Source organism: Gnatocerus cornutus, chromosome 1, assembly GCF_029298725.1.
Source record: "Gnatocerus cornutus isolate USDA-ARS CGAHR chromosome 1, icGnaCorn1.1, whole genome shotgun sequence".
NCBI lineage: Eukaryota > Metazoa > Arthropoda > Insecta > Coleoptera > Tenebrionidae > Gnatocerus > Gnatocerus cornutus.
Window position 1 is genome coordinate 33,434,227 of NC_142233.1, and position 24,421 is coordinate 33,458,647.

Sequence of the window (24,421 nt, forward strand, 5' to 3'; positions counted from 1 at the left end):
TCTAATTCGATTTTGCGTTAACGCAAACCGTGGTTACCATGGATACTGCGGCATCTGTCATTCGGCTTCATTTTACCCAAATTTTGGAGTTGAATCTTGCTTAATTGATTAGCACTACATGAACGAGATGATGCAAGTCGTTTCGTCAACTACTTGTCTACCCTATGTTTCAAAAAATATTGACGCTCGACAATGGTTTAGCGCCGTGTGCTTCATTTTATTTTGAGTTTGACAGTGACTTTGCCACTGCGTAACCGATTTGCGGCACTGAATTAGAATTGACCCCAAAGAGTCAATTTTCATAAAATAAATTTACCCCAACTTACCTTACTTCAAAAAAAAATTATAGAATAGAAAAAAAATCAAAATGTTTTGTCTTTAATTTGATGTGCTTAAAAAACAACAAAATTTTTGTCATCATGCTCATCATTGTCAGTATCAAGATTTTTCGAAAAAAAGTCGAAAAGAAAAGTAAAAAATAAGTGTAATAAAAGTGTTTAATTTTTGAATTACTCTTTCTGTTATCTATGAGAACTTTACTCTGAGTTAGGATCATCGAACGAAATTTAGACTAGTTCAAAATTCTCAGTTTCAATTTCAATGTACTCATTTATATAAATCCAATGCGTCGTTAGTTTTAGATAAAAATAATTTTGTGATAAAGAAAAAAAAATATGTAAGGTGAGTTGGGGTAATAAGTCACCTTACATATTTTTTTTTATTGAAAAAATATTTTTATTTAAAACTATACCAGATAGTCAGATGAATAAAAACAACAGAAATTTATATCCAGTTCTAAAAATTTTACTATAAAATCTTTATTTTTTAAAAACGGTTTCACTGATTTACATAATATTTTGCACACACTATCTTGTGATGATTTAAGATGCTTTTGCACTCAAATTAGCAGTTTTTTCATATCTCAAAAACTAGACGTTCTGAAAAATTTTTAAGGCCGTGTTCTTCGATCAAATTTACATAGGGTACACTAATTTTTATCAAGACGACATGTTTCAACTTCTGTTTTGTCAGCCAGTGTTATCAAACTAAAGATTCCTTGAAAGAAGTTTCGACGCAAGTTTCTGCCTTGTGATTAGATTATCTCAATTCTGCTTAGATGAGTAAAACTTAAGTGGCGCAAATAAAAGATAAGTGTTTACTGTTTTTATAAGAGTATTATATTTTTTCCGTATGAATAATTGCGATAAATTAATAAAAAATGATAAGGAAACAAATTTGAACTACTTCCATCCCAATTAGTAACTTAAGCCGGTTCTGTTAAAATCAAACATATCAACATTTCCTGTCATTTCACCTTTGCTTTGCATGATAGTTCACTTCGCCCTCACCCATAAAATGAGTAATAATCGTTTTCCACCCATCAGTATGAAGCTCCTCTTCTGGTTCACCATTGTAGCCCATCTGCAAAGTTTCAATAGCACCCTGTACACAAAATTTTCAAAAAAATTCTGTATGTCTTGACAGTCAACTACATCTTTTAATCGAATTATCTTCAGATGGAACGGACGACCTTCGTCGCGACTTCGGCGGCGATCTTGTGTCCGCCGCCTCCGACATCGTCAATGGCTTCCTCCTCAAAGAAATCTGTATCTGCTTCGATAACACCACGAGTTAGTTCTTCTTATTTTATCTCATATTTTACTGTTTTTTTTGTTCCAGCCGTCAACTTTCTGCATCTTCTGTTGAGTAAATTCGGGCACAAGAACCTCGCCATCATCCTATTTAACATCACCACTGTGGACATCCAGGAGAAGTACTTAGAGTATTTGGACTACCAAGTTAAGAACCATGTTGGGGCCCACACTATCTTCTTCAGCACCCACAAGTTTTACGAACACGTCCTGTTGGAGGTACGATAAAGTGGTACTGCAACAAGATTTATGTTGTTTCTAGGTCCACGACCGCGATCTTATCCGAAGAAACATGGTGTATGTCTTCAACTGGGGGCGACAACCCTTCAACCGGTACTTCATTCGGAATATTGCCTACGTTATGAAAGTCTACGTGATTACGAACCCGAGGAACGACACTTTTCGGATTTTTTACAATCAAGCGTTGCCTCACAAGATGCACCATTTGGAGATGGTGAACTGGTGGCATGACAGAGTGGGACTTTTCAGCCACCCCACGCTACCGGCGAAATACCTCAATGTCTTCAAGGATTTCAAAGGGAGGATCTTTAAAGTTCCTGTTATCCATGTAAGTACTTAACCTTCCGACGAGTAATAACATTGTTTAGAAACCTCCATGGCACTTCGTGTTGTACGACAACGACACCATTGAGGTCACCGGGGGGCGCGATCACCGAATGATATCTCTCCTAGCTCAGAAGCTCAACTTCAGGTTTCAGTACTTTGATCCTCCAGAGAGGATCCAAGGCTCGTCGGCTTCAGAAAACGGCTCTTTTAAAGGAGTTCTCGGCTTGATTTGGAAGCGGGTACTTAGACACTTTCAATGAGAATTTGATACAATCCTCTTCTTCAGCAAGCGGACTTCTTTATCGGCGACGTGGTGTTGACGTACGATCGTTCGAACTACGTGGAATTTTCCTTCATAACTCTAGCAGACAGCGGGGCTTTTATCACCCACGCTCCTAGCAAACTCAATGAGGCTTTGGCGCTTTTGAGGCCGTTCCAGTGGCAAGTCTGGCCGGCTATTGGAGTGACTTTTGTGGTTGTAGGTCCGGTGCTGTACGCCATCATCGCGTTGCCCAACGCCTGGAGACCTAGGTTTAGGGTGAGGTCGCACGCGAGGCTCTTTTTTGATTGCACGTGGTTCACCACCACTGTCCTCCTCAAGCAAAGTACGTACGTAGTTTTGGCGTTGCACATTAAATTACAAGAGTTTCTAGCTGGAAAAGAACCCAGTTCAAGTGTTAAAGCCCGATTCTTCATCATTATTCTCTCGATTTCTGCAACGTATGTTATCAATGATATGTACTCAGCGAATTTGACGTCACTGCTGGCGAAACCTGGACGAGGTAACTAAAAAAGTTGGAGATTCTGGAAGTTTTTTGTTTTTCCAGAAAAAGCGATCAATAACTTGGCTCAACTAGAGGTTGCCATGGCCACCAGAGACTACTATTTGTACGTGGAGCGCCATAGTTCTTCCTACAGCTTATTCGAGGTACTACCAACACTAGTACTGAAGGTTACTAATAAAAGTAAATTTTTCAGAATGGAACTGGAATTTACAGCAGACTGTGGCGGATGATGAACAAACGCCAGAGTCATTTCCTGTTGGAATCCGTAGAAGAAGGCGTCAAACTCGTCCGTGATAGCAAAAACAAGGCTGTTATAGCCGGACGAGAGACTCTGTTTTTCGACATCCAGAGATTCGGTACGATTCAACTGCGCGTTATCAAAGCTTATTTTTTATAGGTCCTAGTAATTTCCATTTGAGTGAAAAACTCAACACGGCCTACTCAGCCATAGCGTTCCAACTCGGGTGCCCGTACATCGAAGAGTTCAACAAAATGTCGGTAAACTTGCTTTTATTTTTTTTTCTTCAATTGTTATTTCAGTTTGATGTCGATTTTTGAGGCGGGAATAATAACCAAAATGACTGAGAACGAGTACGAAAAGTTAGGAAAACAAAAGGAGATCTCGGAAACCGAAGACGACTTGATCCCCGGTGTCAAAAAAGAAACGAGGATTGCAGCGAAAGTCAGTGAAGACAACGAGAAGCTGCAGCCGATTAGTTTAAAGATGCTGCAGGGGACGTTTTATTTGTTGTGCATTGGAAGTATTTTTTCAGGGTTTATTTTAGTGGCGGAAATTTTGGTCTACAAGCACAGGAAGACGTATAAGAGGAGAAAAAAACGAAATAGGTTTGTTTGGATGAAGAAATGTAAGAACTGGATTTGGGTTAAGGTCATAATGGCGATTAATGCTGTTAGAGGGGCTTATCGACGGGCGATGCATGAGGCGTTTGTAGCCACCTTGGAGTATTTAGAGTGATTACGCCGCCACTGGGTAATCGCGATTTAATGCCGTTTTTTATGATTAAATGTGGTTTCTACGGAAACAAGTCTAAGAAAACACTAAATGTTTGCATGGGAGTCTAAAAAGTGTTACATAAGACTGTTGTTGCGTAAAAAACAAGAAAAAATGTGGTCGTTAACAATGTAATAAATAAGACAATTGTTGTTTTCATATTGTGTAATATATTTTAAAAAACAACACATGTAAAAATATTTTACTTCTTTCATCAATTAAACGATTCAATGTTTAGTTTACGCGAAGAGTTGTGTGGGGTCACACCGGCCCCTACGCCGCTGGAGTTTTTTTCAAACTAGACCATTCCCAAACTACCAACACTGAAAAAATAAAGTCACTATCGTAATCAACAATTGGCCGGCATTCGTTTACCAAACGTTCTTTGCAAATAACAGTGCTCCCTTAAGTGATAACCCCCCAAAATGAATGAGGGCGCCACGAAAATAGTGGCCCCCACAGTGGAGCAGCTCAACGCGGACCGAATAACTGAGGTACGTTCTTTCAAACCTAACCTCAAATTTTGTTTACCTTTGTTCTTTTAGTTGGCTGATAAATACTGGGCCCCAAACTCCACTCACAATGAGGAAAACTTTGATTCGAACGTGGTGGACGATATCTACATGCAAGACATCCGTGGTAGCAAGTATGTGCGGAATTTTTATAAAAAGTGAGGTTATGTCAACTCCGATTTTTAGTTTTTCAATCCGGAGAATTATGGTTTTGGAGTTTAGTCAGTACTTGGAGAATTACTTGTGGCCCAATTACAAGCCTGGGGCTTCATATGCGCATATGATGTCGATTGTTAACATGGTAAATGAGAAGTTTAGAGAGAGGGTGCAAGTGTGGCAGGTGGGTTTTTCCTGTTATTTTAAGGGAGTTATGACTGAGACTGTTTTAGGCTTTTCGGAAGAATCCCACGTATTTTCCGGACTTTTTTCAACAAGTCATGAAGGGGCTATTAGAAGATGAACTCATAATAAATTTAAGAGAACAAACGTCACTCCTTGTGTTTTTGAATCATTGCTTCAACAGTATGGAAGAGGGGCTTTGCAGAGACCAAGTTAAGAGACTCGTGTCGTTGTCCATGTGGATATCCTTACAACCCGGTCGGCGCGAACACGAGTTTAAAAAAAACCCCAAATGGAGAAAATACTGGAAAGCAATCCAGAAAAAAGACAAACCAGAAGAACTAGAAAAACTGACGTGGGAACGCACGTTCCTTCACAAGCTAATGTTGAAGTTTATGAGCATTCTGGATACGATCAATGAAGAGGGAGTGTGCCCCCTTGAGAAAACCCACTACTGCGAGAGATTCCTGGAACTAGTGACGGACCTCGAGGCTCTTCTACCAACTCGTCGCTTTTTCAACATAGTTCTTGATGATTGTCATCTGGTGGTCCGCTGCCAGCTTTCCGCACTAGTAAGACGATCAGAAGGACACCTTTTCAGCCAAGTAAGTGTTTTTATTCAATAAATTACAAAGTGTCAGTATATTAAGTACAAATATTAATACTATGTGTAAATAAATTAAGTACGAAATCGTCGGAATGAGCTGCGATCATAGCTGCCTAGTAAATTCCCGTGTTCATTGCTGTCATCTCGTCGCCCCATTGCTCGGGGGGCTCCGCTCGACAGCACTTGCAACAACAAGTTTCATAGCAGCACGTTTTTCTAAGTAAATACGCCACATGTCTTTGATTGAAAACGCAAACATACAAAATCAGCGGGCCTTGAAATGCGTTAACGATGATGTAACAATTAGTCAAGCCGCCGAACTTGAAGAACGAGAGCAAGAAGAAAATCCACGTTATTGTCATTATCAGCAATAATAACAAAAACATGCGGAAGCTGCAACGGTTATATCAGTGAAAGTTGGAAATTTTTTACCAGTTACCTGTGGCGCAATTTGTGATGAATGCGACTATATGTGTGCATTCTATTGATGATCTTCAGCGTGGTGGCGAAGAAAAACACGTCCATGAGGATGGTGAAGGCCACGGGGACGAAAAATATGATCAAACCCAGAGATCCTGAAATTTTTCGTTTTGTTTTGGGTTTGATTTTTTTTGGGGTTTTACCGATTTCTTCTTGCTCGTCGGGCGATGTGGGTTTTTCTTCAGGGTAGTCCATGGTGAAATGGGCAAAAACCGCCAGGATTCCCAGAAGAAACGTACAAGACCACGCGTAGAAAGAGTAGTAACAGTACTTTTTCCCATCTGTGATTCGCAGAAACACATTTCTTGACCTGAAATGACGCAGATTGAGTTTTTTTTGGAGTTCGTGCGTCAGAGTACCTGAAGGTTTTCCATATGTAGTACCCCAAGCTGTTTAACCAGAAAAAGGCCCCCAGGATACTAAAATAACAGATCGTGTCTGTGATAATAAGGCTGATGTGGCTGTTGAACACTGTCAAGATTCTAATCAAATCGGCGACTTGGCTCAGAATAAGGCACATGCAGGTTGTGGTGATAATATTCCCGACCAAATCTCGCAAAGTCGGCATTATAAAGTAGATTATTGCTATGATGAGAAGGCACACGATTCCAATCCCATGGGTGATGGGACTAACAATGTTTCTCATGAGAAACTGGGTCTCACTCCAATGGGTGTGATGGTCGGGGGCGCAGACCCTTGCAAACTCACTCACGAACTGCCCATCGACTTTCTGGAAATAAAACTCAGCTGTGATGGACCCAAATCGATTTTACCTTCTCCAGGCAGTATTTGCCGGGTTCGTAGTCATGGTACAGCGGGCTGCGGTCAGAGTCATCAATCTCATTGTCATGGGGTATATTATGGTCGAAGTAGTGCCGCAAGACCCCATTGGGCAGCAACCTCAAACGGTCGCTCGAGTTCTGGTAGTGATAAATGGGCCATGGGGCCTTCGGGCCGCAGTCTGGCAGCCCCGTCACCAACCTAAACAAATGAATTAATGGGGGCGAAATGGTACCACAACCACCTACGTGTATTTAATTTGTAAATTCGTCCCTTTTCCATCCTCGGTGGTGAAAATGGGTTTCCATTCATACGTGTTGTTTACTTTCGAACAATAACTCCCTTCATATAACTCCCCCTCCTCGCAGCACTTGTTCACCCGCACCGACGTTTCGAATGCAACTTCAGATCTCACTCCGCAAAAAACAAAAAAAATCACCGCCAACTTCATTCTTGGAGAGTGAGGTTATGTCACGCAAGCAACATTTATTCGGAATTTTTATCGTTGTTTTATTGCGAGTTTCGCCGCGTTTCATTGATCGATTTGTTTATTCGGGAGGCTCACTAAAACTGGGGTCACTGCAAACAGTTTGACAGATGTGTGCTTATTTTGGGGTGCACCAGGGGCGTGCGCGACGCGTTTTACCATAAAGACTTTTCAACGGAATTTCTACATTTCGCACTGCGAGTCATAAAATGGTAAATCATACTTCCGCCTGGACCCCCACTACCCCCCGCTTTGTTGTCAATAAGACGAGATCGTGTTCAAGGATGGACGGTGGTCAGTGGCGGGGACAGGTGACGGGAAATGGGCGCCGGGAGGGCGATTTCAACGAGCGAGAAAGTCAGTAACCCGTGTAGTTACGTCTTTTTATTAAAAAAAAATACAGACTAGGTTAGAATTAGAACTACGTTTTCTGCACCTGCGTTTCGGACAGGTTCAATTCTTCTTCATTCTCGTCGCATTCGTCATCAGCGGCGGATCTCCACCGCCCGGGGAGCCTAAGTCCGCACACACTTCGATTGGCTAATCCTCGGATTACGCGCTTTCTGAACACCACCAGAATGAGGAAAATCAGAATACCTTGTAAGGTGTTGAGAGCGTCCGTTACATACCTGCAAGAACGCGAGTTGCAAGAGAGGAATGTTGAATTATCGAGTTTACCAGATGGGCTGAAGAGAATGATCTGCGTCTTGGAATGCGGCTGATAACAGTTCGAAAATCCACGAAATTCCCATTATGAAGAACAACTTGACACATAGGAGTAACCTGGAATGGGAATTTAGCTATCAGAAATTAGAATCATGGACAAGCGACGATGGAAGAGGTGTTTTTAGGCCTCAAACATTTTTGGCCGATCTATGGTGGCGTCATCTATCCATAGTTTTGCATATTACATCAAGATACCGACACTACCCCCAATTTTATAATTATTTGGGTAAAATCAAATCGACAAATGGCTGTAAATTGCAACAAAGACGTGTTGAATTATTGAAAATGAACATGGATAGCAATGCTGCTGCAACAACATCAAAAAGCATATCAAACCTAATTCATACAAATTGTAAAGCTACACATGCCGAAACTGCAAATGTAATAATGTATAATGTAATAGAGAAAATATGAACTTTTCTGGAGGATTCATAAATATTTACAATTATTCAGTTGTTATAAATGATTAAATCAATAAATCATAAATAAAAATTAATTAACTTGTAAATTTAATGATGTCGCCTAAAAAATCTTGTGTGCATCACGGCCAAAAGTGCCATTTTGTCCTCGCCTTCTTTCGCCTCGGCTATTAAAAAGGCTCGGCCAAAAAAGAAATACTTTTTGGCCTTTGTACACAAATAACTATTTTTGTTAGTTAGGGCCTTTTGAGAGCGAGAATGTGCGCAAGCAATGCAATCCTCAAAAACGTATCCGAGTAGATCGCTAGCACTGGTTTGGTAGCGACGAATTAATTCGAATTTCGGGACGCAAAATCGCGATTTTCCTCTCGGACAATTCTTTGGGCACCCCTCCATTTCGGCGGGAGACAAACCGTAAATTCGGAAAATCTCAGATCCGCCGTCTCGCAAAAACTCTGCGTACTACAAAGTCCGGAATTTCTCTCATTTTGAAAAGTGAGCAGGGACTAACAGAATTTTGTATGGTTTAATGTGTTTTACTTACCTATACTTTAGAACCTTTGCTTTTTCGTCCGTTTGCTTCAAACGTCGCCATAAAACCGCTATGGTCCAGCCATAGTAGATGACGTTGAGGCATAGAAGCACCGCCATGGGCCCATAGAAATAAACGAACTGAGTTTTTGTCGCTAAAAACAGAGTTACAGTTGGAGGTTTCTCAATCTGAAGAATTACATTTGAACCAGCATTTGATTTCGCCAAATCCTGGATGGATTTCGGAGTACTGCATGTTATGGGCGATGATGAGGATAACAAGCAACATGACAGGACCTCCGCAGCCATAGCCGTAGTAGATATGGGGCCAGTACTTGTGGAGTTTAAAAAATCTGGGCCTTCTATGGGTGAAACAATTTTTGAGAAAAAGTAACGCGCAGATTATAAACAAAGCGCGAAAAAGTTCGGAGAACTATCAAATCAGCTTATCACTTTTTTTTATTTTGTTACTCATTGTTCAGGTTACTGGAACAACGATCTACGAACGTAAATCAAAGATAAACTGATATCTGATAATTATTACTCCAGAACCTCTTCGGTTTTATAACTACTATTTGCGGTACCGCAAGTCAACTTAAAATCTTAAAATTTCACTGCCACTTACACGATCGTCCTCCAGATATGAAACGAGAGCACATTGAGCCAAAAGAACGAGTACAAGAGCGTGACGTAAGTAACATAAGCTATCGACACGCAGAACGTCTTTTCCATCCCACTAGGCGATAGCTGATTTACGGCCAACGCTAGAAAAGACAACCCGAGGCCCGTAATCGAGTGTAAAATGCAAACTCCTTGCAAATCCAACACTTCCCGAACTTGCAAATACACGACAATTGTCACTATGATGAAGAAGACAGATATCAGTTCTAGAATGGCGTAGACGGTGAAGATTCGTTCACCGTAGATCGCCTCATCGGAGAAGCACACGAGGAGGATTTCAGTATCGTTGACTTTCGTGTGGCAGTATCTAGAAAAAAGTATGGTCATGGGGGTGACAAATCTTCGGAATTTTATTACTTCTGGGGTGGTATCCGTGCGGTGGCTATAAGCAAGTTGTCTTTGGCGTCTATACTCATTCCATCTTCTTTGGGTGTGATGTATTTATGGGTACAAGACAGAGCCTTCACGGGTTGCCCGTCGTTGCATTTCTTGTTTTTTAATGTGTTCTCCCCATTACAACAGGGATTTTCGGCTACAGCGGTATGGATTAAGAGAAGCGCCAAACAAAAACCAGTGTATCCCATGATTCTGGAACCAAATTACTATTGAAAAAGATGCAGGGACGGGTCAGATACTCACATGAATAAATATAGTTCTGTGTCATTGTTGCGTAGATTTTGGTTTGTTTACATAACATCAATTTGTAATTTGCGAGTCAAAAGTCAGTGATAGCTACAAGACATTCATTACACTAATAACGATATTACAGTTATCTTACAAAACGATAAAGTAAATATTGATTAGATTATATGTTACAGTGTAATAACAATCGTTTTTTAACTCGAATTTGGACAATTGGTGATTCACATCTATCAGTCATAGGCGCCGTTAGAAATTTAGGGGACGTTTTTGCTATTTCTGACTCAAGTTACTACGATTATGTGACAAGTGTTCCATAAAAAATGTACAAGTTCGAGATACTTGACTGGTAACTTGATAATGATCAATGATTGATGCGGTTTTAATACAAGGTGATTTAGATTGTCATTTTTGCAGAAAAAAAACATGAAAAGGGTATGAGTCAGAAAAACGAGGGAAAACGGAAATAAATCGTATTTGAGAGTACATAAATGCTTCCGCAATAAAATTTGAAGTGTTTGTTTAAATCAGATTTTCAGAATTTTTTATGGTACGTCAGAACTTGATTAGAAATCAGAAACACGCGCTGCGTCTCCACATCGTAAATTTTTAAAAATTTGGCGGGTTATAAAGGTGTTTTCACGCAGTTGTACAGTCAGCAGCAAAAGAAATGAGCTCATGGGCGGGATGGTTAGTAACAAGGTGTAGTAAACGGGTGGTGTCAATAATTTGCACCCTCATAAAACAAATTTAAGACGACGAACAAATTTCGAACTTTAATTAATTTGTTAATGCGCACTATGTTTTAAATATTATGTTATATGAAAATGTAACAACCATTTTTGAAATTTTAACGAAATTATTATTTCAAAATTAAAAAAAAAACAGCAAAAGTCCCTCAAATTTAGTTTGCCACATATAAATAAGAGTTTGAACATATTAAGCATCAAAAAATTCGGATCTGAAAATTCACTGTACGAAACCTTAATCGGTTATAACTCGGTTATAACTTAGCTATTTGTTGTCGTACTTGTATTTGGAATCTGCGTGAAATTTTCGTAATAACTTCAGGTTACTTTATCATTATATTTTTTTCTAATAAAATTTTCAGTTGGGTTTACAAAGAGAGTCGGAAAGTCACTTTACGAACCAATCGAGATGAAAAGTGGCTCTTTTGAGGACTCCATTTATTTCAAACTAATTAATTTTTCGCAATCCCCAATTTTTAAAATGCTTCCTGTAAAATCAGTAATTAAGTGAAAGTTATTTATTCAGGTTCACCCTGTAGATCACTAGTTAGGTTTTCAACAACAAGCTTCAAATTTGTTTTATGAGTGTGTAGACTACCGACACCACCCGCTGAGAGTTTATTACATCTCGTTACGAACCATCCCGACCATGAGCGCATTTCTTTTGCTGCTGACAGTACCACAAAATTCTAAAAATCTTACCTTACATTGGTAGTTTACCACAACATTTTTGCAACCTGAAATGAGACGCGCACTTTGGATATTAACCAGTTCTGACACAAATCCCCAAACGGCGCTAACTGATATAAAAGAAATTTAATATCCGCACTTTGAAGGCGTTTCATGCATTCCGAAAGAATGCACAGCACGTTGTAACTACAGGAAAAACCTACGATGTTTACCATGATAATCACTCCTATTATCATCAAAATTAAAATTAGTAGTAAATTCCACAAATAAAACAAGTCGACGTCAAAATAACATCTCGTCCCTCAATTATCACCAGCCAAAACAAGTATTTCGGGTACCTTTTTTCACCGTCTCCTTGACAATTTTTTTTCTTAAATTCCTACTTACTGCTCACTGAAGTGATGCTTCTACCTTCACTAACGTAACCGATCGAAAATTGAACTCTTCATCACGTCTACCGCGCGACTACTTTTTCAAAAAGCGCGTTAATAGTAACCTACGTTGGAACTTATCCGGAATCATAGTAAAAACTTCCCAGTGACGTAAAACTCTGCAGTTACCAAATAATTTAAGAGGGATTTGTTTGATATTATAACCGCCGCAACACAATTTGTGGTTTCCTCAGCTGTTTGCTTCTTGTTACACAAACAATCAGTGATTCACGGACGGCACACATGCCATTTAATATCAAGTTTAACTGTAAATGTGATGTTTTTCCGCTGTATAGGTCCGGAGGAAGACGACGGCTTCCGAAACGACGTTGTTATTGTATTGAATTAGGATGATTCTTTGTATAGATCTCAATGAAATGATCTGGCCTCGACACGGTTAATCAAGTAGGTTGAGATGTGTTTGTAAATTTATCAGGGTAGCGTTTTTTGCCCAGTTTGCGAAATGCAACACGAGGTAAATGATAACGTGACGTAAACTGGTATTGCAATAACACCCATGAGGTGCTCATTACCTATTTTCTTGTTTTTCATATCCTCTTCGTCTCGGGTTCAAAAATTTTCTTGGAAATAAAAAAACTCTTTTTGTCCCTTGTTACATAATACACTATTTTTTACATAGGGTTATCGAACCGATTTTTTTTATCAGCTCGTTTCATTGACATTGAATCTACACTGCACTTCTTACGGTTATAAAAAATCAACGCGTAATAACCAGTCACTGTTTTAATTACACAAATAATTCATTGTGAATCGATTGTTTGAACACTGAAACTCGCACCAACTTAATTACCCAATTTAATTAAAATACAATTGCGATAATGCAAGTATTTTGCGTACAAAGTTCAGTGGCGTCCGGAACAATAAACAATCATTTATAGTCCTAGAGTAAAAACTGCATTTTTATTCACGAGTTAATTTTTTTCAGTTACTCGACATGCTCAAATTCTACGCACGTTTCGAAATAAGTGACGAAACGGGGGATCCCCTGACTGACCACGACATGACACAATTACACTATTCGAAAATTACTTCGCTGCAGGTAATCCCAGTACCACAGGAAACTTTCTCTTCATTCTAATTTTTCGTTAATTATTTCCAGAAAGCCGCATTTGCGAAGTTCCCGGATTTGCGCAATTTCGCTTTGGCTAACGTCGCCAGCGTGGACACTCGGAAAGCGCTGGCAAAGCATTTCGGACCTTTGAAGTGCGATAAGCTGAGGCTCATTGCCACGTACTTGAATTTGGTACCATCAATCGACGAGGAAAAAGAAATCGACTGGTGTCGACTCGACGAGGAGTTCCTGCGGGAGCTGTTGATCTCCAGACATGAAAAGAGGACGTCGCAGTTGGAGGCGTTGAACGAAATGCCTCTTTATCCCACCGAAGACGTTATCTGGGACGAGAACGTGGTGCCCACGGCGTATTTCTCTGGAGAAGGTTGCCTAGCACTACCTAAACTAAATCTCCAGTTTTTGACCCTTCACGACTACTTGTTGCGGAATTTCAACCTGTTTCGTCTAGAGTCGACTTGTAAGTTGAAGAAAACGGATTATTTAACACCACTTTATTTTTATTTTGCGCAGACGAAATCCGCCAAGACATTGAAGACGCGGTCAGCCGCCTCTCGCCCTGGAAAGCCGAAGACGAAACGGTCTATTGGGGTGGTTGGGCGCGCATGGCCCAACCCATCCTCAACTTCGCGGTGGTGGAAGTCGCCAAACCCAACATTGGTGAAAAGCGCCCCAGTAGAGTCCGCGCCGATGTTACAGTAAACCTCTCGGTGCGCCCGGAAATCAAAGCCGAGTGGGAAAATCTGCGCAAACATGACGTCTGCTTCTTGATAACAGTCAAACCCCCGAATTCCATCGGTTCGAAATATGACTACAAGCAACCTTTTGTTCCCCAAGTCGGTCTCCACTGCGTGCGCGGTTGTGAAATTGAAGGAATGTTGGATACCAACGGAAGAGTTATTGAAGATGGTCCCGAACCACGTCCTGTTATCCCAGGGGATAAAAGAACGTACCGAGTGTGGTTAGATTGCAACCAATACAGAGACGACATGAACAGCGCCAATCAAGGCAAAGAAGACGTCTACGAAGAGTTTAACATTTTGATGAGACGCAAACCTAAAGAGAATAATTTCAAGGCGGTGCTTGAGACGATTAGGGAGTTGATGAACACTGAATGCGTGGTTCCTGATTGGTTACATGATATTATCTTAGGGTACGGTGATCCAAGCGCCGCCCACTATTCCAAGATGCCCAACCCATCAGCCACCATGGATTTCAATGATACTTTTATCGACATGGACCATCTGAGGTCGTGTTTTCCAGGGTGCGAACTCAAAGTCAAAACTAACGACCCCAAAAAGTTAGTCCGGCCCTTTCGACTAACTTTCGGGGATCTTGGAAGCGAAGAAAAAGGGAAAATTTTGACAGTTGAGCCCTACGTCACGCCGAGACGTGGCCCTTATCGCTTCAACGAGCCCAAAAGGTAGTAATTATTCTTTGTACTAAATTAAATAACAGTTTGTTTTTGCAGGAATAACATTCCGTTTACCCCCACACAGATCGAGGCAATAAAATCCGGAATGCAGCCCGGTTTGACCTTGGTCGTCGGCCCTCCAGGTACTGGAAAAACCGACGTCGCCGTCCAGATCATCTCCAACATCTATCATAATTTTCCGAATCAACGAACTCTAATAGTCACACATTCCAATCAAGCTCTGAATCAGCTCTTCGAAAAAATCGTTGCGCTGGACATAGACGAGCGCCATCTCCTCCGTCTCGGTCATGGAGAAGAAGCTTTGGAAACGGAAAAAGACTTCAGTCGGTACGGACGCGTCAATTACGTCTTGGCCAAACGTTTGGATCTTCTCATGGAGGTGCAGAAGCTCCAGGAGTCGCTCGAAGTCAAAGGAGACGTCGCTTACACCTGTGAGACCGCTGGCCACTTCTATCTCTACCAAATTCTGTCGCGATGGGAGAACTACCAGAGTATCATCCGACCGAAACGGCAACAAAAAGTTGCGATTGAAAAAGTCGACTCGGACTTCCCGTTCCATAAGTTCTTCGCCGACGCCCAGCCGCTGTTTAAAGGGCGAAACTTTGAGGAGGATTTGGAGGCGGCGGAAAGCTGCTTCAGGTAAATTGCAAGTTTTTCTCATTGTGTTCTTATGGTTTTTACAGGTACATTCAACACGTCTTTAAAGAACTGGAGGAATTCCGAGCTTTCGAGCTTCTTCGGTCTGGTTTGGACCGCTCCAAGTACCTCCTCGTCAAAGAGGCGAAAATCATCGCGATGACGTGCACTCACGCTGCCTTAAAACGCAAAGAACTCGTCGAAATGGGGTTTAAGTACGATAACATTCTCATGGAGGAAGCCGCCCAAATCTTGGAAATCGAAACTTTTATTCCTCTGCTTCTTCAGAATCCTCAGGATGGTTACAACAGACTGAAACGTTGGATTATGATCGGTGACCATCACCAGTTGCCGCCTGTTATTAAGAACATGGCGTTCCAAAAGTACTCTAACATGGAGCAGAGTCTCTTCACTCGCTTGGTGCGGCTTGGAGTACCAACAGTGGACCTCGATGGACAAGGGCGCGCTCGGCCCAGCATCTGCAGTTTGTACAAATGGCGGTACAAGAACTTGGGGAATTTAGCACACGTAGAGAACTGGGCCGAGTACCGCACCGCCAACGCCGGTTTTATCTACGACTTCCAACTGATTGACGTGCAAGACTTTAATGGGGTTGGCGAGTCAGAACCGAGTCCTTATTTCTACCAGAATCTTGCAGAAGCGGAGTACTGCGTCGCTGTTTTTATGTTCATGCGTTTGATAGGGTATCCAGCTCACAAGATAACGATTTTGACGACTTACAACGGGCAGAAGCACCTCATTCGGGATGTCATTAACACCAGGTGTGCCAACAACCCTTTGATAGGAAGACCGCATAAAGTAACCACTGTGGATAAGTACCAAGGCCAACAGAACGACTTCATCTTATTGTCGTTGGTGAGGACCAAAGCAGTGGGGCATTTAAGGGATGTCCGCCGACTGGTGGTGGCGATGTCTCGTGCGCGCTTGGGCCTCTACGTCTTCGCGAGGGTTTCTCTTTTCAAAAACTGTTTCGAGTTGACACCAGCGTTTGATTACTTGACCCAAAGACCAACTGATTTGAGGCTCGTGATCAACGAGGCGTACCCAGCTGGTAGATTGAACGACGAGAAGCCGCAGAACGAAGTGATGGCGATGCAGGATATGACGCACATGGCTAACTTCGTGTACACTTTTTACATGGAGAGGGTGAAACAGATGAAGAATTACTACGAGGTAAGGGAGGTTTTATTGGGATTGTTTTGAGTTGTTTTTTTAGCAGACGCAAAAGTGGACGAAACCGGGCGACTGTGAAGTCAAAGAACATGAGTATTTTGTTTCCGTGCATCCTGGAGAGGATCGGGATACGGACAGTGAAGACGAGCGAGAAGAGGAGGAGGAGAAGCAGTTACCGGTGCCTATAGAAGACGAGCCTGTTGAGGAGGCGGCGGATGTGGAGATGCAACCGGAAGACGACGGGCAAGTTAGAGACACCGGAGAAGTGGAGAACGACGAATAATTTAATAAAGAAAAGTTTCGCAATTATTATTGTTGTTTATACATCTGTGCCTGAAAGCGAAAACAGCTTAACTCCATTTTTGGGTAAAATGAGGTAATATCAGATTATAAATGTTAAGAACATTATTGCAATGAAACCAAAAAAAACTAAAGACAATATTTCGCAAAAATACAAATTAGAAAAATTATTAACTCCATCTTACATTGAGACCGTAATGTGACTAACTCCATTCTCACTAGTATTGAATTAAAGTAGCCGTGCAAAATACTACTAAGTAGGCCCCTACTGAATACAGCTAGTTTTTTTAAGGAAAACAACCCGATTTTCAAGGGTAAACAGAAAAGCAGAAAAAATCGTGAAAACACCCCGTTTCTATGGTATATTTTCAAATTAACATTTTTTCAAAATGTTTTGTCCTGTTTTTCTATTGGAGGGGTTTCAGCACAGATATGAAGACGATTTCGGCCTAACAAATTCGACCAAGTAAAATCACCATTTAAAAACACTTAAAATATGCGAAAATCTCTTTTCATTACATAGGTACCATAATTGTTAACAAAAAGATTTGTGCTTTTCTTGAAGATTGGAAAAACCTCACTTCATCAAAGCTCAATTTCCATATGACAAAAATTTTTTATTAGAAATTTTTGTTATTTTATTGATTATTGTATATTTTCAAAGCCCGAATCAGCGGTTGGGGCAGAAAACGCATGTGAGGTGGAGCTTGAAGAGGACGCAGAGGCACTTTCATCGGATCTCTCTTCAGCTCTGCAAAAACAAAAAACCAATATAAAGTCAACAATTATCTACCGTATTTTTTTAACTTACAAATTAAGCTTGCCGATAAATTCTATCTTTTGATCCGAAGAGTCGAAGATTAACGTGATCTTCAGAGGGGGATGTAACGTAATTATTACCGAATTGTAACTGGTCAAATCGAGGCGTTGCGGAGGTATTTGAAATCCCATAAGACCTTTTTGAAACAACGGGAAAGGAACGATTGATATCACTCCATTTGAGGCCACTACACTTGTTTGCATTGGTGTTGCATTGATTAACAATAAGCAATTGTTTTCAAAAGCCATCGCTGCTTTCTGCCTACTAATTTGAAACTGTTTAAATTCCTCAACGAGGTGTATTTTTATTCCATATGTCTAGTCTTCCATTTTTCGTTATACACAAAAAATTTTAGGGATTTAGATAGCAGCGTTCAGCACAGTCAAATAAAAAGCCGCTCGCCCACAATGCCCAAGGGAAGCAAGGGGCAAACGGCCAAAGCCAAGCACAAGCCCATGTCTGCACTTTGGCGGGAGCATTGAAACGATAAAATACTTCCTCAGCATTAAATTTTGTTGTGTTTTTGAACAGACTTCAATGGGCTGTTTTTTGAACTCAACGAACTTCAACGACTAAAACTAGAGATTGACCTCAAATTTCTTTTAAGAGGACTTTCTCATAGGAGGTGGATGCCCAACACAGTATTATTGAAAGAGCGAAGAAAAATATAGAACCAAGCACCCATTTTTACATCGAATGATTGGACTAATTTTATTAGGGCCTGGTAAAATTCCCCGTTTAACACTAAATTGATGACACTCGAAGATTTTAGAAATTTTGAAGCTTTGTATGCAAGATGAACCTCACATTTTTGTAGTCAGGAAAAGAACAGAAAGCGGAAAAGTTTTAAAATAAGCAACGTAGAAGGTGCGAAAAGAGCATCGTACAAAATTATTTTTCAAGACAACCTTCGAGGAAGATTTCGATTCCGTTGAAATGAAAAGGTTTTCCAGGGGACCAATGGACATTCTGGAAACTTTGCCCCCGCTTAGGCTACAAAAAACCCATAAGCTACGCAAAGAATAAAAATTTGATGTCACTTATAAAATATATTCCAGAAGAGTATCAAGATTATTTTAAAAACCTTCCTCACAGCACAGAAGCTGAAGATTTTTTGTTAATTGGTTCGTTATTGTTTGATGGTTTAATGGTTTTAATTTAAAAAAATGGAATTAGCTATTAGGACTTTCAAACTAGGTCATAATCGTTCAGAAGAAAAATCGACTAACTCCATTTTTATTTGTAATTAAAGCTTTTTGTGATTTATGTTATGAAAAACGTGTATTTATTATTTTCTGCATTTAACTGTAGCAGCCAAACTTGTAGAAAAGTTTGTAACTTTTGCCGTTGTCTAAAAATGCAACTTTTGGAGTCGATTTTCGCTCTCAGGTCCAGAAATCATAGAGCGCGTGCATCGTTGGTTCCTTGGAGATGTCCCACTTTACTGTTTGGCAATTGTAATCAAATAGCTCGTGGGCCAAGTCATTTTAATCTGTCATAAGAAACCGCCTTTTGGCTTAACAAATTTTTGTGACAAAATTTCAGGGTTGAATTTGATTTTATCCAAAAAATGGAATGAATGGCATGGTCCCCTTGATGGATAAAAGGAACTTAAATTTTTGTATTCGCGGTAAAGTGTTAGCTATCTTATATGGCTTCTCGACTGAGCCCAAGAAATTCTGAAGTAAATGCTTTGGAGCAACGGGGCTACTTAATCGGTAAAAAAATCGGACAAGGTTCGTACGCCACTGTGCATTTGGCCGAATACGTAGACGGCTCGGGCCCAAAACGCATGCGTTTGGCATGTAAGATCTTCGATAAGGAAAAGGCCCCGAAGGATTTCCTGGAGAAGTTTTTCCCACGCGAATTGGAGATTTTGACAAAGATCGAGAACCCGCACATTGTCCAGGTGCACAGTATTCTTCAAAGAGGGAGTAGAGTGTTTATTTTCATGAGGTTGTCTTCACTGACTCTTCCACTTGTCTTCAACTTTATAGTTCTAGGTATGCGGACAATGGAGATCTCCTGGACTTTATAAAAAAGAACAGCGTCATTCCAGAAACGCAAGCCAAGCTCTGGTTCCGCCAAATGGCGAGCGGTCTCCAGTACCTCCACAGCAAGAACATCGCCCACAGAGACCTCAAATGCGAAAACATCCTCTTATCCCGCCGTTTTAACGTAAAAATCGCCGATTTCGGCTTCGCCCGCTTCTGCGTCGATTCCGAAAACCGCAGAATCTTGAGCCAGACGTATTGTGGTTCGGCCGCTTACGCCGCCCCAGAGGTGGTCAACGGCACTCCTTACAACCCTAAATTATCCGACGTTTGGTCATTGGGAATAATTCTCTTCATAATGTTAAACGCGTCCATGCCGTTCGACGACACCAACTTACGAAAATTGCTCAAAGACCAGATGACCAAAAATTGGGTTTTTCGATCGCGAGTACGCGACACCCTGTCGTCGACTGTCAAATCTTTAGTTAGACATTTACTGGAGCCGGATTTAACTCTGAGGCTGACTTTGGACAGAGTCATGGCGCATGAATGGCTCAGAGTGAAGAAGGAAAGAGTTTCGCCACTTATCGGGCGGCTGATCCACTCGGCGCCGCAGACGCAAGCGCCGGGGCAAGGAAGCGAAACTGATGGTGGACACGACGATAACGAAACTGTGGCTGGAGATTTCCAGAATCCGGAAACTAAGAAAAGCAAAATGGTTATCAATGCCCATGCACCGCTTAGATGTTAACATTCGGCGTTTTATGTAGCGAAATTTGTGGTGGGACGGGAGGGTTAACTAAAAATAAATCATTTTTGATATGTCGGTCTTAAAACATTCATTTCTTGCGGTTTTTGTATGAAATTGGCGTGGGAATTGTTTATTTTTTACACTTCTGTGGATTCGGGATGCGCGTCGAAAGGACTAATCTTCGTTGCTTTTCAAGCGTATCCAAGGATATTTAAATTAAGTAATAAATAATAATAAAGAAATCACGCAAATGTTTTGTGGGAAATATTAATAATAAAAGTAAAAGAGCGGATTTTATAAAAATGCGATTGTTCTAAGTTTTGTTTAGTTTTGTCGTCATATTTTATGAATTAACTAAAATGCAATCTAAATGCAATTAAAGTGCAATTGAAAGTCTAGAAAGTCTCTAGAAAGTTAGCGAGCTTTCAGAGAAAGATAATTCTAACAACCCACAAAATCTAGAAAATATTTTAAAGATCCAATCCATAAAATGAGGAAGATTTTGCAAGATCTGAAGGATTTCAGGCCCTTTCTTCTAAAATTTTGGCACAGTTAATGAACACTTTAGAAGTAGTAATCTCCTAAAATTTTTTTGTCATAACTTAAAAACTAACAAAGATGCGAATTTTAATAACAAAAAGTTGAAAATATTTGGTCCGTCTAAAATTACATTTTCTAAAATCTCCATTTTTTTGTTCTAAAATGTTGCACTTTGGCCCAGTTAATAAACACTTTAGAAATAACAACTTCCCAAAATTTCGTTAACTTTACATAAAAACTAACAAAGATACGAATTTTAATACCAAAAATTTGAAAATATTTGGTTCGTCCTAAGACGAAAATTTCTAAAATCTCTATTTTTTACTTTGGTACAGTTTCAAATTCAGTTTCAAATTTCATTGTCATAATTTCAAAACTAACAAAGATACGAATTTTAATAGCAAAACGTTGAAAATATTTAATTCGTTCTAAAATAAAATTTTCTCAAATCTTTATTTCTTGTTCTAAAATTTTGCACTTTGGCACAATTAATGAACGCTTTAGAAGTAGTAACCTTCTAAAATTTTATTTACATAATTTAAAAACTAACAAAGATACGAATTTTAATAGCAAAAAGTTGAAAATATTCAGTTCATCATAAAATGAAAGTTTATGGCTTTTGATTTTTATTAATGTATAGCGTCAGTGAAGTTTATGGCTAGAAATTTTTGCTTCAGATTTTAGAGTTTTGTCAACTGTAGAAGTACGTAAATTGTTAAAATTTTATCTTAAAAATTAAAGACGATTTTTGAGGTGATCGCAAGTCCTGTATAAAACCTCAATTAAAAGTCTACTTTATCTTCCGCGTTTTTTGATTGTCCAGTTAACTAATGATAACGATAATTATATGTATGCATATCATATAATAGTGGACATAAATACTTTTCCAAAGATTATTTCACATGTTCCGTGGAAATGGAACCAAAAAATATACTTAAAGTCCGTGTCGTTTTTATCCACTCTGATTATTCAGCATACAATGAAAGGGTCATCTTTAAACGATTTCCTAATGAAAACGATTAGTCGTATTGTGCTGCTAGGCCACCACATTGTGTAGAAATGAGTTTTTTACAAGACTTGATAGAAAAAAAAAACTAAAATTCTAACAAATTTTTCGACTTTTGGTCAGGAATTCAAAATTCTAGAATGTGCAAAAATCTTGCAAAACCAAAGAGAATAAAAAATTATGTGTTTTAGGCCACTGTGAAGTCAATGAATATGAGTATTTCGTTTCCGTGCCTCCTGGAGTGGATCGTGATGCGGCTAGTGAAGACGAACGAGAAGAAGAGGATGCAACCGAAAGACGATGGGCAAGTTAGAGACACCGGAGAACTGGAGAACGACGAATAATTTAATAAAGCAAAGTTTTTCATCTATTGTTGTATATTATTTTTTTCTTTAAAAAATGAGAATCATAAAGCCGTCGGTTCCTTGGAGATGTCCCACTTCTCTGTTTGACAATTGTAATCAAATAGCTCGTGGGTCAAGTTATTTTAATCTGTCATAAGAAACAGCCTTTTGGACTTTTGGCTTAACAAATTTTCATGACAAAATTGCAGTGTTGAATTTGAAAAATGAAATAATTGACAGGGTCCCTTTGGTGGATTTTAAAAGGCACTTAAATTTTTGTATTCGGGGTAAAGTGTTAGCTACCTTAGATGGGGCTTCTCGACTGAGCCCAAGAAGTTCTGAAGCTTTGGAGGTTTACTCAATCGGTAAAAAAAATCGGACAAGGTTCGTATGCAACTGTGCAAAAACCAAAATTCTAACTAATTTTGGCCAGTAATTTAACACTCTAGAATGTTCAAACTTTTGCAAAACCAAAGAGAATTAAAAATTATGTGTTTTGGACTTCTCCGATTTGTGCATAAAAGTGTTAATCAATTTAATTTATTTTTATACCTTTTTATCACCAGCAATTTTTTTTCTTTATTTACATCACACAGACATTTCAATTAGTGATAAAATTACATATTATTTCAGTTACTGACTGATAACGGATAACACTTGAACTTGCTCAAAACTCTTCTTCGTCTTCCAACTTGTTATTGTACCAATTTATTACCAATTATTAACTTCGCTAGTTTTTCATCATTTTTCGTTATTAGCGGAAGTGCCGACCCAGAAAAGTGCTTAGTGGAAACTTTTCCTTTTTTCTAGGTACTTAACCACACATCTCTTTTACATAATTACATAATAATTGATAAGTAATTATTTTAAATTTGGTTTAAACTGACTAGTTGAGAAACTTGACGACCTTCTGAACTTTATTAGCGGGGCCGACTCGCACACTTCTAACATTCTTCTAAAATTTCTCGACGAAAATGCACGGGAAAATTCTGCTCGTGAGTCTTTGCGTTTCCGTGCTGTTTTGCAATGGTAAGTCTTTTTATATTCTCTCCAATTCAAACTAACGCGTTTTTGAAGAAATCAGCGCGGCTATAGAGGAGCGTTTCAAGGAAGATTTTTTTAAAATTTACAAACACACCGCCATCGAGGCTCGGGATATCACCAACGAACATGTCACCCCTGATAAAATCAAGTACTACTTGTTCACCAAAAGCAGTCCTACCAATTACACCGAAATCGATCCTGAGAACCCCGAAGAGCTCGCCAACCCCAAAGTCCGCATCGTCTTTATAATCCACGGCTGGACCGAAAACCGGGAGCGCGAGTGGTATGAAGACCTAAAAAACGCCTTCTTGCACCGAAACGAAGAGTACTACGTTGTTCAAGTCGATTGGTCTGATCCGGCCAACCAACTTTACACTATTTCTTCATGGAACACCAAAGATGTTGGTCACATCATCGGAGAGTTCGTTGTTGATTTGCACAAGAACTATTCCATCCCCTTGAAAAACTTCTTAATAGTCGGACATTCTTTGGGAGGGCAAGTCTCTGGTTATATTGGTAAAAAGGTGCAAGAACTAACTTCTAAGAAACTCCCCCGGTTGGTAGCATTAGACCCTGCAGGCCCCTTGTTCAACACGCGTCCGGACGAAGAAAAATTGAATAAAAATGACGCGGAGGTCGTACAGGTAATCCACACAGATGGGGGTACTTTCGGGTTCAAACCCTCCGCCGGTACCATCGATTTCTTCCCGAACGGAGGAAACTCCCAGCCTGGGTGTACCAGAATCGATCTCTTGGACATAAAGAGCGTTGCTGAACCAGGTAAACTTCTTATCCAGTTTTTGAAATAGGTACCACCGAATTTAAATTTTTTTAAGTAACGTGTGATCATCACCGGAGTTGGGGGTACTTCATCGAAGCGGTCCTAAACCCCAAACAATTTGTCGCAACGAAGTGCAGCAACTGGGTGAAATTCAAAGCGAATTTGTGTGAGAAAACCGAAGTTGCGATGGGTGATCTTGAAAGTAGAGAAACAGGAGATTTTTATTTGGAAACAAACAACGAGAAGCCGTTCGGGAAGAAGAGAAGTGGAGTTGGAGTGGAGGATGTGCTGTCGATACCTTCGAAACTGTTTTAAATTCAGGGTTACGACAGAATAAAAACTCTCATTGAGCTCAATTTAATTATGTTTTATGTGAATATAATCAAGAACACAAATCGA

The 24,421-nt window shown here is 39.9% G+C and overlaps 6 protein-coding genes across 12 annotated transcripts; 4 read left to right on the plus strand and 2 right to left on the minus strand.

The window, feature by feature from the left end:
* Nucleotides 1-1,117: 1,117 nt before the first annotated feature.
* On the plus strand, nt 1,118-4,076 carry LOC148181959 (ionotropic receptor 40a-like). The gene is made up of 13 exons (XM_088050781.1): nt 1,118-1,121; nt 1,173-1,189; nt 1,270-1,471; nt 1,518-1,631; nt 1,681-1,871; nt 1,915-2,220; nt 2,261-2,458; nt 2,506-2,824; nt 2,873-3,001; nt 3,047-3,147; nt 3,198-3,360; nt 3,402-3,498; nt 3,545-4,076. The coding sequence occupies exons 1-13, from the start codon at nt 1,118-1,120 to the stop codon at nt 3,978-3,980; spliced, it is 2,277 nt and encodes a 758-aa protein (XP_087906907.1). The 3' UTR covers nt 3,981-4,076.
* Nucleotides 4,077-4,338: 262 nt separating this feature from the next.
* Nucleotides 4,339-16,752, plus strand: LOC148181960 (RNA helicase aquarius). Of its 2 annotated transcripts, none has more exons than XM_088050056.1 (10): nt 4,339-4,510; nt 4,562-4,662; nt 4,715-4,868; nt 4,918-5,472; nt 13,034-13,147; nt 13,208-13,637; nt 13,691-14,600; nt 14,649-15,251; nt 15,296-16,442; nt 16,486-16,752. In XM_088050056.1, exons 1-10 carry the CDS (start codon nt 4,442-4,444, stop codon nt 16,723-16,725), a joined length of 4,323 nt encoding a protein of 1,440 aa, XP_087906182.1. In that variant the 5' UTR covers nt 4,339-4,441; the 3' UTR covers nt 16,726-16,752. The 2 variants fall into 2 exon arrangements, with proteins under 2 accessions (XP_087906182.1, XP_087906183.1); XM_088050057.1 differs by having other exon boundaries at nt 16,489-16,752.
* Nucleotides 5,462-7,521, minus strand: mthl5 (G-protein coupled receptor Mth-like 5). Its single transcript, XM_088050058.1, has 6 exons — nt 6,983-7,521; nt 6,728-6,935; nt 6,314-6,684; nt 6,098-6,264; nt 5,914-6,049; nt 5,462-5,867 (listed from the first exon to the last, which is right to left on the minus strand). Exons 1-6 carry the CDS (start codon nt 7,183-7,185, stop codon nt 5,588-5,590), a joined length of 1,365 nt encoding a protein of 454 aa, XP_087906184.1. The 5' UTR covers nt 7,186-7,521; the 3' UTR covers nt 5,462-5,587.
* LOC148181962 (G protein-coupled receptor Mth-like) lies at nt 7,579-12,904 on the minus strand. 6 transcript variants are annotated; one of them, XM_088050059.1, is made up of 8 exons: nt 12,621-12,904; nt 10,218-10,310; nt 9,936-10,166; nt 9,523-9,885; nt 9,099-9,259; nt 8,911-9,052; nt 7,900-8,004; nt 7,579-7,850 (listed from the first exon to the last, which is right to left on the minus strand). In XM_088050059.1, exons 3-8 carry the CDS (start codon nt 10,160-10,162, stop codon nt 7,643-7,645), a joined length of 1,206 nt encoding a protein of 401 aa, XP_087906185.1. In that variant the 5' UTR covers nt 10,163-10,166; nt 10,218-10,310; nt 12,621-12,904; the 3' UTR covers nt 7,579-7,642. The 6 variants fall into 6 exon arrangements, with proteins under 6 accessions (XP_087906185.1, XP_087906186.1, XP_087906188.1 ...); XM_088050060.1 differs by lacking the exon at nt 12,621-12,904 and adding an exon at nt 12,044-12,353; XM_088050065.1 differs by having other exon boundaries at nt 7,592-7,784; nt 7,851-8,004; nt 12,621-12,903.
* Nucleotides 16,753-19,173: 2,421 nt separating the features above from the next.
* Nucleotides 19,174-20,307, plus strand: Tssk (Testis-specific serine/threonine kinase). The gene is made up of 2 exons (XM_088050066.1): nt 19,174-19,518; nt 19,566-20,307. The coding sequence occupies exons 1-2, from the start codon at nt 19,214-19,216 to the stop codon at nt 20,305-20,307; spliced, it is 1,047 nt and encodes a 348-aa protein (XP_087906192.1). The 5' UTR covers nt 19,174-19,213.
* A 2,544-nt stretch (nt 20,308-22,851) lies between these two features.
* LOC148181964 (phospholipase A1-like) lies at nt 22,852-24,421 on the plus strand. Its single transcript, XM_088037501.1, has 3 exons — nt 22,852-23,226; nt 23,275-24,021; nt 24,078-24,421. The coding sequence occupies exons 1-3, from the start codon at nt 23,172-23,174 to the stop codon at nt 24,335-24,337; spliced, it is 1,062 nt and encodes a 353-aa protein (XP_087893627.1). The 5' UTR covers nt 22,852-23,171; the 3' UTR covers nt 24,338-24,421.